The sequence below is a fragment of the Hemitrygon akajei genome, chromosome 21 (genome assembly GCF_048418815.1).
Source record: "Hemitrygon akajei chromosome 21, sHemAka1.3, whole genome shotgun sequence".
NCBI lineage: Eukaryota > Metazoa > Chordata > Chondrichthyes > Myliobatiformes > Dasyatidae > Hemitrygon > Hemitrygon akajei.
The window spans coordinates 15,538,766-15,554,140 of record NC_133144.1 but is presented as its reverse complement, the minus strand read 5'-3'; the positions used below and the strand labels follow the sequence as shown (position 1 = coordinate 15,554,140).

The 15,375-nt window shown below is 38.7% G+C and overlaps 1 protein-coding gene across 1 annotated transcript in view; it reads right to left on the bottom strand.

The window, feature by feature from the left end:
• Nucleotides 1–3,357: 3,357 nt before the first annotated feature.
• The window catches only part of LOC140714099 (ras-related protein Rab-8B), a 67,181-nt gene continuing 55,163 nt past the window's right edge, over nucleotides 3,358–15,375 (bottom strand). Inside the window, exons 4-8 of the mRNA XM_073024850.1 lie at nucleotides 15,055–15,132; nucleotides 9,911–10,000; nucleotides 9,754–9,819; nucleotides 7,679–7,729; nucleotides 3,358–6,202 (exon numbers count right to left, since the gene is read on the bottom strand). Coding sequence (XP_072880951.1) covers nucleotides 6,107–6,202; nucleotides 7,679–7,729; nucleotides 9,754–9,819; nucleotides 9,911–10,000; nucleotides 15,055–15,132 — 381 coding nt within the window. The 3' untranslated portion in view covers nucleotides 3,358–6,106. The remainder of the gene's footprint in view (nucleotides 6,203–7,678; nucleotides 7,730–9,753; nucleotides 9,820–9,910; nucleotides 10,001–15,054; nucleotides 15,133–15,375) is intronic.

Below are 15,375 nucleotides of genomic sequence, written 5' to 3'. Positions count from 1 at the left end.
TGGTCTGGCTCATCTCGGAATCAAGTCCAGGAATAGCACCTTTTGTCGTGGGCCAGAAACAGAAAAAGTACAGCACAGAAGTAGACCCCTCAGCTCCCCATGTTATGCCAAACTAACTAAATTAATCCCTTCTGCCTATACAATGGAGAAATGTCCATTCTCCACACATTTCATGAGCCTATCAAAGAAGCTCTTATATTTGGCTCCAACATCTCTGGCAGTATATTCTAGGCACCCACTACTTACAGTGTAAAAAGGCTTACTCCCTCTCATCTTAAATGTATGCTCTCTAGCACTAAACATTTTGACCCCGGGAGAAAGCTATTGGTGGTCAACTATATCCATGCCTCTGAAAATCTTATAATCTTCTAACAGGTCTCGTCTCAGCCTCTAACACTCTACAGAAAACAACCCAAGCTTGTTCAACCTCTCCCGTAGCACACGCTCTCTAATCCAGGCAACATCCTGGAAAAACTCTTCGGCCCCCTTTCTAAAACCTCCACATCCTTACTGTAATGGGCGTGGGGGTGGGAAAGAACATCAAAAAATTCTCAGGAACATACCTTAGAAGCTCTGCTGTCTTTTCTTCTGTACGTTTAGCTACTACAGTCTAACATTTATTTAATTCAAGTGAGCCATCATCTTAAATTCACGTCTCTTGCATTTTTCTGCATATTTGCTCCTATTTACATCACTAGTTAGTGGCTGAGAGAATTGTCCTAGTAATGTGCCCACACCTTGTTTCTGTTCCAGATTCTGCTCATCATTTCAGAATTTCTCCATTTCCCTCCATAGATGCTGCCTGCCCTGCTGAGTTCTTCCAGAGTGGTACTTGTGTATGGCTCCACAATTTCAGCGCCTGTAGTCTCTCATGTCTGTTTTTCTTAGACACGAGAGACTACTAATTTATGTTTTTTTTAAAAAAACACTAATTTTCTTAATTTCAATAATTTTTGTACCCATGTCTTGACTAAATGAAACCAGGACAATGGATGAACTATAGGTGTAAAGCCTCCTGCTTGCACAAGTTTGTGCTCCAGGAATTGAAAGCACTTTGTCCAGCATCTTTTTTTTCTAGTCACATTAATCTTTACTGCACCGTTTCTGAGCAGAATGATATTACTAACATTTAAATCCCTATCTTTAATTCCCATCTCTTCAAAACCTGCCTGCATCCCCTTTTCTATTTATGTCTTTATACCACTACCTCTGATAGTTCATCCTTTGCAATTTTGATGCAGTTTAGTGATCAACATTAACAAACTGAAATCACATCTGGAACCACAGAAACCTTGTGCTAACTACAGAATCCATTTAAAGTAGCTCTAACTGAGCCATCCAAGGTTCAATGTCCTTGTCAATGCTGTATTTTTCAGGGAAACAATACTCCCAGTCTTGAAACCTTCAGTGGTTTCCGAAACCCCCTGCCTGTCTTCTTTTCCTGTCTGGCAGAACTTGACTGCACCAATTCCCTTGAGAAGCAGGCTGATCACTTCCTGTACACGCTGTCTTACAGGCAGCACCTGCCTCCAATTTAAAAGTTCACTTCCTTCAGCTGATGACACTTCCTGTGTCATTCAGAACACTAATGACCATTGGGCAACCCCTCCCCCAACACACTGGATAGAATATACAGTCCACACCCCTGAGATGCTATGCCAATTCTATTTATTAGATCAACTCAACAAGTAATAAACTTAAAATGCCATTCCTATTACTTACTTTTACTTAACTTGAACAAACCCTAATTCCCTGACTAAATGTTTAAAGCAAATGCTAATTGAAACTTGTTAGGTCCCTCCATTCTTCAGAACTTGAACCACACCACAGTTTAGTCTTATGAAACCTTCATGAGATTCTGACAGAACACACTGCTCAGTTCTTAGCAATGTTTAGTTCTTTGATCTCCCATTAAATAGGCAAGGCTTCAATCTTTAGAGCTTAGAGAATGGTGGGCAACATTGAAATGTACAAAATTCTCAGAAGACTTGACAGTAGCTACATGAGTTTTCTCCTGTCTGAGTTTAGAACTGAAATGGAGCCATTTCCTCCCCAAACCAAGGTGAATCTTGAGCATCCTCTACCCAAGAGGGCAGTGGGGAAAAAAAAAGAGTCAAGGTTAATTCAAAGTTGAAATCTCTTGATTCCTCTCCAAAAATCTAGCAATATGGGGCCAGGACCTTGGCACCAAATGTCTTGAGAAAGTAAATCACTTGATCTTGTTAAATGGTGGGGTAGAGTCAAGAGCCAACAATCTCCTACAGCCTTTTTTAAATGTTCAAATCATCTACTGGCTTCAAAAACAAGCCAAACAATTTTGCTGTAATGATACTGGGACTGAACTAGATGACAACGTACAGAATTAAAGCTTTATCAGATTTAAAAGGATTAAAAAGGTTTGACAACACAGCTGAGGGAAACCAAGATGATCTGGAGTTTTTAAATTAGTTGCGATAACGACATGCAATAAGGCTTGGCAGGATGCAAACTCAACAGCTGGTTTTGACAGGATGAGTAAGGATTGGCTGCAAAGCCTTCTTGCTAGTGGAGCTGAGAACAGGGTTGGGAAGTCATGGACAGAAACAAATTGATACTACTGTTATTCAAGTTGATGTCTGGAGACACTTCACTCAAGGGGTATGTAAATCTGAAACTCCTCTCCCAAAATATCAACTCTTGCATGTTTTGGGATCAAACACAAGGCTGATATATTTTTGTTAGATAAATGCACTGCTTTAGACTCAAGGGAGACAAATAAAATTAGCATCCATAACCAATAAATATTTCAAATGTTAACAAATCTGATGGATTGTTTCTAGCTGGGATACTTTGCTCTGGAAAAATCTGGGTCAATTTATTTCAGGGCAGGGCAGCAGAGTCCTGCAGAGCCACTTACCATTACTGCACAAATTATTTGGCATCTTCAGCTCCACAGCTGGGCTACAAACTGTCAGGCTTCAAATCTGCAACAGCACAGTGCCACAAGAGAAATCTATCAAGGAACTTTCAAGTGTTGCATGCAGCAAATGAGAACACTTTAGTTTCTAATATGTTTGCGACTTGGAATCTGTGACTTAATACAGCTATATCTACAAATTCTTGAAATAACGCCATGCCTCAGGGTATGAGGCTTCAATTTATGAAGCCACTTTTCACAAAAACAATGCATTTGTATATCAAAATATGCATAATGCACTTTGCAGAGTCTTTGATTTACAAAAATTTGCTTATATATATGTTATTCAGGAGCACATGCCCCTTGTAAATTGAGAAAAGCTGCAGTTAAATTGGGCAAATGTACAAAACTCTCCTCTGAAGTGCAACTTGAACATGGCATTACAGACTACTCACTGCTCATTCTGGCATTTAATTTTTATTTCAGACTCATTATAAAAAAAAGTCCACACTGAATAATAAAACCCACCAAGTTTACTTTACAGAACATCAGTACATGAATTAATTGGTTTCAAATGTTAAAACACTTATCATAGGAACTCATCCTATTCATTTAGCTGCAGGTACATACAATATTGTCAGGGTTTTTCTCAAATATTTCAAATGTTTAGAATTAATAAAAAAAAACACACTTAAAAATTTCCAAGGGCTTTTGGAAAGGGCAAGGAAGGAGTGTGATTATGTATTTTAATTTACAATGCAATAAAATTACTGATGGTCCCTGGTAAATGTTCTTGACAAACTGTAAGGTAATTAAAAAAGTTATTTTCTGTCTATTGAACAAGATTTTATGCAACAAGATACAGTCATGGGAACAAATTAACATGTGCTTACAGTTACTGCAAGCTCAGTTATGCCAAACTCTGCATTCCACAGGACCGAGATTAAAAATAAACACTGTAGTTTATTAAGAATTAATGATAATAAAGTGCAGCCCTGGAAACAGTAATACTGCTGCAAATATGCTTTCTTTTCCACAGTCCAGTTTCTTGTAAACCATACACATTGATCATTTTATGAAACAAGATTCAAAATCCACAGGGAATAGTTTTTTTTTTGTTAATTAGTATCCATACTGCAAGCCAACCCCCAGTTTTGCAGACTTACTGTTACAGTGTTGTGAACAAGTTCACAATAAGAAAGCATTTAATACCAATGCAAATCGTTTCTTTTAGAAACCTCACTCTTGCCATGCGGAAAGTGAACTTCCTACGGGCTTCCGCGATGTATTTATAATTTAGCATAGCTACAGTTAAGAAAATAGCAAAAACTTTTTTTATACATCAGAGCATATACTCCACTGTACCGCTGCGTCAAGAAGCATATTCGATAATAGTCATTACAGGCTGGAGAAGGTTGTTCTTGGAGACAGGCATGTGTGTACACATTCTTGTAGCAATTGCCAGTAAATGGTCAGTGACATGTGAAAAGTCAAGGCTTATAAGACAATTGCAACATTTGATGCATCTCTGATAATGCCCAGTGGTTTTCCTTATAATAAAGCTTTAATATTAAAATCATGAGATTGATGTCTTTAGACGAAGAAATTGCAGGAGACTTGTCAACAACATGCTCACAGCTGTTAAAGAACAGGCTACAGATTCTCTACTATTACCACACAATGACTGCAGCCACGGTATGAAAGAAACATTCAACAATAGTGCTCTGGCAGTCAGGGCATACAGACCTCAGCACTGTGAGAAGCAGCCACTTGAATCTGATTCAGTTTGTTACAGTGTACCAAAACAGCCTGAGAGACAAAGTTTGTGTCTGGTATCAAGTGACTAAGAGCAGCACAAAGTCCAGAGGGGCTGCCACTAAAGAACATACATCAGAGAGAGCCTCTGGTGGCGTGGCTCAATACACAGGGAAAAAAAGGTGATTGTGGTCTCACAGTGCAATTTAGGAAGGTATTGGCTCTCAAGTGGAGTTTCAAAGATGGAGCAGCAAAGACAGTGAGTTTGGCAATATCAGAGAGAGCTTGTGTCCAGTCAGCACTCCCACCAGGCCATACAATGTTTGTGCTCGTCTTACTGATTTCCAAATTATGGGGATGCTCGTCCTTCCACCTACACCCTCTAAAATCCAGTCACATATAGTCTGAGTGTCTGCCTCCATTCTTTCTTCCACCAGTTCTTTCATCACTCTGCCTCTCAAGACACAAATTCCTTGCTGGCACTGGGGCTCATGAGAATCAAAGTGGCCCTTTTTCCTCTGCATGCCCTGAACAGCTCATTTGGTCAGAACATCACCAAGCTGCTCAACAATCTCACACAAAATACTTTCAATGATAGGAGAGCGATGGGTCAACAATAAACAGTAGGATCCATGGCTGATGTCTCCATCTTGACACAAAGGCATGAAGTTCCAGTGCAGCACTCCTGCATCTAGCAGTCAGCAACTAACTCTAGCCCCAACACTAGGCTGGCTGATACAAGCAATCACAAGGAAATTTCACTAGACAAACACCGAGATAGAAATAATCTAAGTAGCTTTTACTTCAGGGCACTTAGCCGAAAAAGAGCATTCAGAGAAGTTCAACCTGTCCAGGGCCACTGCTTTTAATATTCAAGTTAACCTGGTTATGGCAATGTGCGTAGCGAATTGAAAAAGGAAACTGAGATCCAGAAGTATTTGTATTGAAAGATGAGAATAGAGGAAGGGAAAAGGAGGTCAGGAAAGGTTAGAGAGTTGGTAATGGGAACACAAGCACAAATAAAGTTGCAAGGAGTTTGCCAGGACCAAAGGCGAATTTGGCATATATACTGTAGGGATGGTTCCATTCACAGACAGCAGCTTCTACAGCAGGCAGTCGAGATTAAACAAGTTCACACAGCATATTCCTGTATCTCCATTTCTTCCATTTCATTTTCCGTCACAGTGGCCAAACGTGAGCCAACTGTGCTAGGGAGGGCAAGGGGGGAGGGAGATGGGGGGGGGGGGTAGAGGGAGGAGTGGAATGAGAGGGTGGGCTTGGGTTGGCACACGTGTATCTGCCCAACCCATTCAGGGAAGACCAACGGGTGATCTGCAAACAGCAAGCTCTCAGCAGCAGCAGGTGGAATTAATTTCAGAGGCTGATCAACACTGTGCTTTCACGGAAGCAAAGAAGGTTGCCCTAAGGATGCTGCAGTCTGTCATTTTAGGTCCATCAAAGCAGCGTACACCGGAAGAAACTGCTTTTCTTTGACTGGTTCTTGGCGGTGATTTTAACTTGTCCACTGCCTCCTGGAGGACTGTTTTCATTCTAGAAACAGAAAAACATTGTCAGATGTTTTTTTAGGCACATGGAGGTAAGCAACGTTTGTCATGCAGTATTCTCATTTATCTCATTACACTGCTGCTGTATTGTCAAGTTCCAAATATTCTTAAGACCATGTCCATGTCATCTGGTAAAATGTCAGTTGTTTAGAATTAAAAAGAGACTGTCAACCACATTTGCTCATTCTTTTGTTGTGGCACTAGGGAACAACATTGGAAGGGAGTGAAACAAAAATCTGGGCGTCTCAAAAGTCCATTATAGGGATTTCCCATAGAATTCTATAAAAGGTTTTCACACACAAAATGAGGAAACAATGGTCTGTTATCTACTTAGCAAAACCTCAGGCAACTATTTAAGTATCAGATAATCCATTCATCTGGAAAGTCTTGCTCCTCAGTAAGCACAGAATCTTTTCAGACTTGCACCAAGAATTAGAACTAGAAAGACGACTGCAGCTTTCAAGTTTAATTATAGGATTTCCGATGAGGCATGATGCCAGCAAAACTTTGCCCAAATAGATTTCTCTATCTTACATGAGGGCATTTGGAAATGGCAGCTTTCAGAATTGCACCCTGACTTAAAACAAAGTCCACTATCTTTGATGATAAAACTGTATATGTTTGTGGACTAACAACCAGAAACTGAAGCTGTTCTTACAAAACAGACAGTCAGCATCCACTTGCCTGCTATGTCACAACTGTTTCAATTCAAAATGCAAGACAATGGTATATTTGTAATTATCTTTGAAATGAGATGTCATCTCTTATACAGCAGGCCTGGGGCTCAAGCGGTTTCCATTTTCAGTATTGATTTGACTTTCTTGGTATGAAGGAATTTTAAAGGGAAGATAGAAGACCCTTAAAAAGATAAACAGTGAGAATATTTTTTCTCTGCTGTGCTGGCTCACTCTCACCAGAATGTCTACAAATTCTCTCGTCACTCACTGCACACAAACCAGCAGTGCACTACTGAAATTCTTGGTGATAGTCATGTGCCATTTGATACACAAAGGAATCTGGCTCAGCAACCTTTGCAGTGTGGCCCCCTCACCTATTCTATGTAGAGTAATGCAAGGATTCATTCAATCTTCACCCATATTACAACTCAAAGCTTTTACAGTTTGTGAAACACAATTGCTTTCCTGGTGAAGACCCAGTAACAATAAAAAGATGATATCCCACAAATTTCTTGAGTGCTTTAAAATCCAAAATGCCATGACTGTTTTTTTGGTGATGCCCGGCACCAGAGTGCGAGGTATGGATCCTCTCATGGACGAGGTATTACAGCAGTGTTAGGAACAGTGGCTAAAGGACACAAGGAGCACATATTGCTAAGCCGTAGTGAAATCTTCTCCAATCACAAGCTCTACCGGTAGAAGAAGTAATTCTCAGCATTCCTAGCCAATATCTCAATATTAAATTTCCACAAGTACATCTTGCAGTCCCAGAAACATTTACCTACCATTTTCCGGTTGAGTTTTGTCATGATATCCCGTGCAAGTGTAATAAATGCCTGCAATGAAATAAATAGGCCACTGTTACATGTAGCTCTGTTTATTACGCACCCGTGTTTCAGGAAATTGAGTCATGGTGTTAAAAGCTGCACATTTAGCATAACCCCAAAAAAGATACAACTTCCTGATAGATTCAGTGCTACAAGAAGGTTGTTTACTATCTTGCACATAATGATCACCAAATCGTGCATGAGTTTCATGTGTGCAGAATCCCCTCCACCAGCAACATTGAAGGGACTTTACGAGCCTTTGGCTACAACAAATTTAGAGGAATCATTTTCACATGTAACATGCGTTTCAAAGTTAAAATCAGGATTCTGAAAGGTGAAGGACAAAGGTTCCAGCATTTACAATTCTTTAGGAAACAGATGAGAACTATTTTGATTTTAAAATAAGCAAAAGAAAAAGTTTCACAGTATTTGTATGAAGAGAAGCAGTTAATAATGAAGGATAACAACTCTTCCTCAGTTATCCTGTTCACCCCCATGACACATTCTGATGTAAGATATCTGGCCTTAAGCACTGTGTCATCTTCTCAGGGGCTTTCTGAGCTGCAAAGTGTTGTCAGCATTTGGTTTCCATTTTAAATTTTCAGCTTTTACCATATTTTGCTTGTGTCATTTCAATTCTGAGAGCTCATCAGGCACAAAACTAATGTTTGCAAATTTTGCTTTTATTTTAAATACAGAACCAGAAGCTGGAGTGTTGCCACAAGCTGCACTATTTCAGTGTGACTGGCAAAATAAATACTGCTTATTCTATAGAGATTAGCTTTTTTTACTTGCCAGTTATGAAAACTAAACTCAAACAAGAATTTAAGCTGTAGCAAAGTCCTCAAAGACGATCAATATGTTTAAAACTTTTTCTGGCCTGCATGTAATCTCACCAATTCATTCATTCTGCACCACTGTTACCATATTTAGAAATGTTAATTGTGCTAATTATATTGCAGTTGATGTTTATAAATAAATTGAAACCATCTTCCTGAAGCAGATAAAACAGTGCTAATACTAAGCCAGGTGGGCAAAAGGCTGAAAACAGCAAAGAAAGAATGTGGCAAAGCAACGCAAGGGAAAGGAAATGAGAAAAGATGAGACAGCCACTTACTGCGCCAACAGCACATTTTAAAAATTCACTCTGTGTGTGGTAGGTGCTACTGGGTAGACTTGTAGTTATTGCTAACCCCAACTGCTAGGCCCAAGAGTTAAGCATATTGCTGTGGGTCTAGTCACAAGGACAAAACCTGATCCAGGAAAGATCTTTATTTAAATACTGAGACACAGCAGCCTTCCTGCCTTTCCTTAAATACATGAATGAGCCATCAAATGATAACTACAATCATTTGATTGGCAAATTTAAATTGCTGAAAAAACATAATTATGTCTCTTGATCCCTAACTCAATAACCTAACCACTTTGCCATCATACCCTCATGCAGCCCAAGTGAACTTGAATTATGGACAACCTTAATTGGTCCAAAATTTCTCCCCAAAATATGTTTTACATTTCAGGACAACACCATACTTTCACAAACACCAAAGACAATATCGGCTGGTTGTTCAAATTTACAAAAGTGAATTTGATTTCTCCATCTGCTGAAGTGGAATTTGGACGAATATTTCCACCAGTAGATCAGACTTCTGGTTGCCAGTCCGGTAACTTAACCACTAACCTGTTATATTCATCTTTACTGTCCTCTTGGATATTTCACGGAGTTCATTCCCTCTTCAACAACTATCTTTGATCCTACCTTTTTTTGCACTACCTTATCACAGACACTTCCATAAAGTCCTTTCTTCCCCTCCTCTTTCTCCCCCTAAAAATTGTCTACAGCTTTTGAGAAAAGATCAACATGAAAGATAAAAGATCATCCCTTCTAGTGAAGGCTAATTGTTTCTCCCGCTCACAAATGTTACCTTTCTTGCCTAATATTTGTTATAAATTAGTTGGGGAGTACAGACTGTACAATTGCCTCGTACATTTAATCTATGCATCAGTATGCAAAAATTTCCTCAGGTTCTTACCTCTTCAACGTTTATGCTGGATTTTGCACTGGTTTCCAGGAATTTAATCCCGTAATCTATCGCTAACTGTGGAACAGTAAAAATAAGCATCAATTAAAAACCTAGAAAAACACACTTGAACGATCAATCTTAAACAGATGAATTTTTATTGCCTTACCTTCTCCCCTCGCTCCTTTGACACTTGCCTTTTCTCATTCATATCACATTTGTTGCCCAGAATCATCCTTTCCACATCAGAAGACGCATGCTAAAAACAAAACAAAGATTTTACTCAATCCAAAAAAAGTAATTTCACTACATTAATTTTTAAACTGCCAAGATTCACTTTGGCATCTATGTTGCTCAGTTTCCATGTCAGCATACACTGTTATATCTGTGTTCCCACAAAAACCCATCAAGTGAAGAAATGACTCACGCTGATACAAAGCCAGAATGGCTACAGAAGGCAACTTTGAATGATTCAGCAACAGCTTGTACAGTGAGATCACAACATATCTGACTTCCAATTCCTCTTCCCCTCACTCCTTCATCCCTTCCAGTGAAGGTGGCAGCATCTTACTATGTTTGTCCCTCAATTTAATTAAACATTCAGATTTGAATCAGATAACATCTCAATAGAAAAATCATACAAATTCTGAATGAATATCATAACCACAACCGTCTAAATGCCTTTTAAACTAGGATCTCTCCAACTCAGGTCAGGAACATGAGCAAACAAAGAATCTGTGAATCTTTGCCTTTGTTTGGTTGCTGTTAAGTAAAAGAAAGGTGAGAGACAATGTATTGTGACCAACTAGACTCAAATTCACAAAGCTGACAGAAGCAAGTGCTCAGTTTGTGCAAATCAGCAGTGGAGACTGCAGAATAAATTCTCTGCTCACTTTACAAATTTGAGGACAACTTAATTGCTCTGAAGAGAAAATTACCTCAGGACAATTACAAACTATGTTCCCAAATGCTCAGGTTGGGTACAATTTTTTTTCCAGTATCACACTCATCCTTGTAAAACTATAGACACAGAGTGATTATCAGTGGCTCATAGCAAACAAAAACCACACTATCTGGTTTCCGCACCATCATTGCTGGAATACATAGAAGTGGAATGCGTAGTGAACTGGGGAAGATAATTGACTGAGGGGAAAACAAGCAGGCTGGGGTGGAATTGGGTGATAGTTGACAGATAAAATGCAAGTGTTAACTTGGAGAAAACAGTAAAGAAAAGTAATATAAACAAGTGGGCAGAATTAGAACAATGAGGATCGGGGGGGGGTACATATACATAGTTTGCTAGTAGGATGAGCAAGTGTGTGAAAAGTAAGAGGATCTTCAGTTTTAAAAACAATCAAGGGCCAACTTTATTCACCATATATATTTACACATATCAGGAACTTGCTGTGTGTGTTGGTCAAGGTGCAACATGCAAAACAGCAAATTCAACAATTATAAAGACTCAGGTATTTTAAAAAGTTCAAGGATAAAGTTTGTATACAGAATACAATGTGAATAAATACCTGTATGTATTTACAATGCAAACAGCATTCTAAAAAGTGGACAGAAAGAAAGCCTTCCCATCAGCAACAAAATACATTAAGAAAAAGATATGAATTAAAAAATGACTGCTTGGGTCTGTAGTGCATTGTTAGAGCAGTATTGAAGGCAGAATCAATTGCAGCATTCAATAGTGACCTAGAAATACATATAAAAGGAAAGGATTTGCTGAGCTGTTGAGAGAAAGGTGGGGGAGTGGGACAAGTTTGATTGCTCTTACATTAAACTATCCCGTGACTCTGAAAATAACAAAATGTATTTAAAAGCGACTAAATTATTTGCAAAACAGCAACTTTGGTGATATTCCTTCTATACCACATATTAGCTGGTGTGTACAAGATTTTAGCCTGTAGTATAAATGATCTGAGTGGCTAAATGGTCTCCAAGTTTCTGAAAGTGTAACAAGGTGAACTTAGTTATGCATTCAAATGTCTAACCCTACATTTGTTAAATACTAAGTGCTTTCTAAAAGTTACCTGCCCTGGAAATCTATATTTAAAATCATGAAACAATTGAGACTACAAAAATCACAATGCCATGACAAGTGTTAGGTTTATTCTGTACTTTGTAATAAGCCTGCAACACACTAGATGCCAAAACATGACATTTCAGCTGCTATTAGCACATTTCCAAGTTGTTAGGTGCTAGACTAGTTTATCTTGCTCTTTCATAATCAAAAAAACATACTGTAATGACAAATAATTAATCAGGGAGAAAATTATCTTGGCTTTCATTTAAAAAGGTGGTATAAAGTTTGTAAAAGGTGTAGTATACTTGGTCAGAATCATCTGAACCACTAACTGAAATCATCATAATTGATAAACAGCCCAACCAGTTCATGGTAGTTCTTTGTAAAGCAGCAAAGATGGTTCTGCTTACAATATTCTTTTCTCATAGGCCTACAAATTAGTTTCCCTAGGCTACATAGGGTTATAAATTCAATAGAGAACCAGCTGATAATAAAGGAGGGGAAGTGAAAATTAAAGTGAGAGGCAAAGACAGTGTATGAGAAAATGTAAGCTGCCAACATAAATAGGAATCCAGGAGTGCTGTATAAATGGTAAAGCAGTGCATAGAAGAGCAAGACTCACAAGGAACAAAACTGGGAACTTACGGAGATGCCGGAGGAGAAAATTAGTAATTATTTGCATTTGTTTTCACAGAGGAAGAGGGTGTTCGTGAATAAAGAATGAAGGAGACAGTTGGGACATCAGAAATATTAAAAATTGGTAAGGGAATGGGGGGGGGGGGGGGAAGACATATTGATCTTGGATCCTATACCATATAGGACTATACTACGATTTTGAGGGAAGTATGGGAGAATATTGAGGAAACAGTGACTGCAATGTTGGATTACGAGGGTGGCACCAGAGGAGGTTGTTCCTATAGGGAATCAAGAGAGAGGCTCAGCAGTTGCCAACCACTGATTAATCCAATGGTGAGAGTGTTTTCAAAATCATAGGTCTCAGAATTGATTAAGGTAATGCAACACTAATTTAAGAGTAAATGGTGCTCAGATGATTTGATGGAATTGTTTAATGAATTAATTCAAGATTCAAAAACTTTGTCATTCCAACCGTACATCAGCTCTGCAGGGCAGAGTGAGACAGCGTTTCTCAGGAGCAGTGCAATCATAACATAACAAACGCAACAGTAAATAATAAACATAACAATAAATAGTAAAACACAACAGCCACATGTCAGTTAAAAACAAGTTATAAATATCCAGTGCAAGTTAAAAGTGTCCAAAGCAGAGTTGGATAGAGCTGCTATTTAGCAGTCTGACTGCCTGTGGGAGGAAGCTGTTTATAGCCTTGTGGTTTTAGTTTTAATGGTGTTGATGAAAGTAATGCAATTTCTGTTTCAGACTTCCAGCATTTGCAGTCTGAGATTTTTTATATTTTTTTAGATTTACAGGATTGCACAGTGCACGAGGAGTTTCTGAAGGCTTTCGAAAAAGAGTTTTGTAAGCGTGGCAGTTACCGCAATGCCATTCCATCTTGGGGTGTTCTGGAGTTTGGTTCTGACGCCATTCCATAAGGAGTCTCTGTACGTCTTCCTCGGGTGCTCTGGTTTCTTCCCACAGTCCAAAGAGATACTGGACAGGTGAATTGGTCATTGTAACCTCTCCCTTGATTATGTTAGGGTTAATCAGGGTTCTTGGGGTGGACCAAAAGGGCCCACTCCACACTGTATCACTAAATAAATAAATAACTAAAAATCTGGAGACAGTGAAATCAGGCATAGAAGCAGAATTCTAAGCCAGAGTACTGAAGGCCTGTGCTGATCAACTGGCTGGAGTGTTCACTGATATCTTTAACCTCTCACTTTGCCAGTCTGAAGTACCTACCTGCTCCAAACAGACTTCAACTATTCAAGCACGACAGTGCCTCTACTTTCTTAGAAGTTTGTGAAGATTTGACATGTCATCTAAGACTTTGACGAACTTCTACAGATGTGTGGTGGGGAGTACATTGACTGGTTACATCTTGGCCTGGTATGGAAACACCAATGCTCTTGACTGTAAAAGCCTACAAAAAGTAGTAGTTAAGCTCAGTCCACCACAGTTACTGCCTCTCAACCATCAAGCTCTTGAACCAGAAGGGATAACTTCACTCATACCAAGACTGAACTGTTCCCATAACCTGAAAACTCACTTTCAAGAATGCTTCATCTCATGCTCTCAATTATTTATTTATTGCTCTATTTATCTATTAATTAATTAATTCTTCTTTTTATACTTGCAGGTTTTTTTTGGTTGTTCGTCTTGTGTGTGGTTTTTGATTGATTCTATTGTCTCTCTTTGGATTTACTGTGAATGCCCACAAGAAAATGAATCTCAAGTTGTATATGGTGGCATACATGTACTTTGAAGTCGAAGTGTCCAAGGGACAAAAGTGAGTCATTAAACTGAGGTGATGTAGAAGGAAAGAAAAAAAAGATCAAGTCTCTACAAGTCTACCCCATCCTACATTGAAGATCTAACACCAAAACTGTGACTGTCCATTTCTCTTTACAGATATTACCTGAACCATTGACTTCCTCTAGCATTGTGTTTGTTGCTCCAGATTCCAGCATCTGTAGACTAGTGTTTCCTGTGAACTGCTCATAACTCAGTTTGCAAGTTGGAAAAGATATTGTGAACAGGGCTCTCACCTTGGCAGAAAATGCCTGCAGCTGCTGGCAAATGCTCACCTGTATGTATGGGCTGTATACACTTGTAAGCAGGGGAGGACTTGTATAGAAATACTGAACCAGCAACTAAGCAACTTTAAGACTTGGCATCCAGTTAGCACAGTACACTTTATGGAGACAATCAAAACCAAGTCAAATCTGAGTCTTACTATTTGGAAATAATACATTTGGGGGATTCATTACCAGATCTCCAAAATTAGATCCACAGAGTTATGACAGAATAATACTAGATTTTGCCAACCTCAATTTTTCTGGAATGCAAGATGCACATATGCTTTAGTACTTTCATCACAATACTTGAGATCATAGTACACAGCCTCCTCCTACCCATCAGCCTAACATCAAGGTAAATAGGCAAGATTTATTGGAAGGTGCATCCACACAAACAGTCCAACTTTTGTAACTTTACATTAGCTTTTGTATTTTTAAGATCACAATTTTGTTTTCTTCATACACACTAGTCTAGAAACTGAGTTGCGCTTTAATTTTCTGCCTTTCATGACATATGTCAACTGGTTACTGCTGACAGATCAAAGCTTTGAACAAATGATTACTCACCTCTTCAATATTCCTTATCCAGTTCTTTATGTTATCAAAAGACTTCTCATTTGTTATGTCATATACCAACATTATTCCCTAGAAACATAGTCAAAAATAAAGTTTATAGCATGCACATTTCTCCACTTTTGCTTTCATCAATCTACAGCACATCAGCAACATGCCAATGAACACAATGTTAATTGAGTGAAATTCTTGATCGCTATAGAAAAAAATTAAAGGACATTTTAGAGATGACGAGACGTAGATCCTCAGGAGGCAACAGACATGTTATATACAAATATTATCCTGCTTTATTTTGAAACAATGATGGATACACTG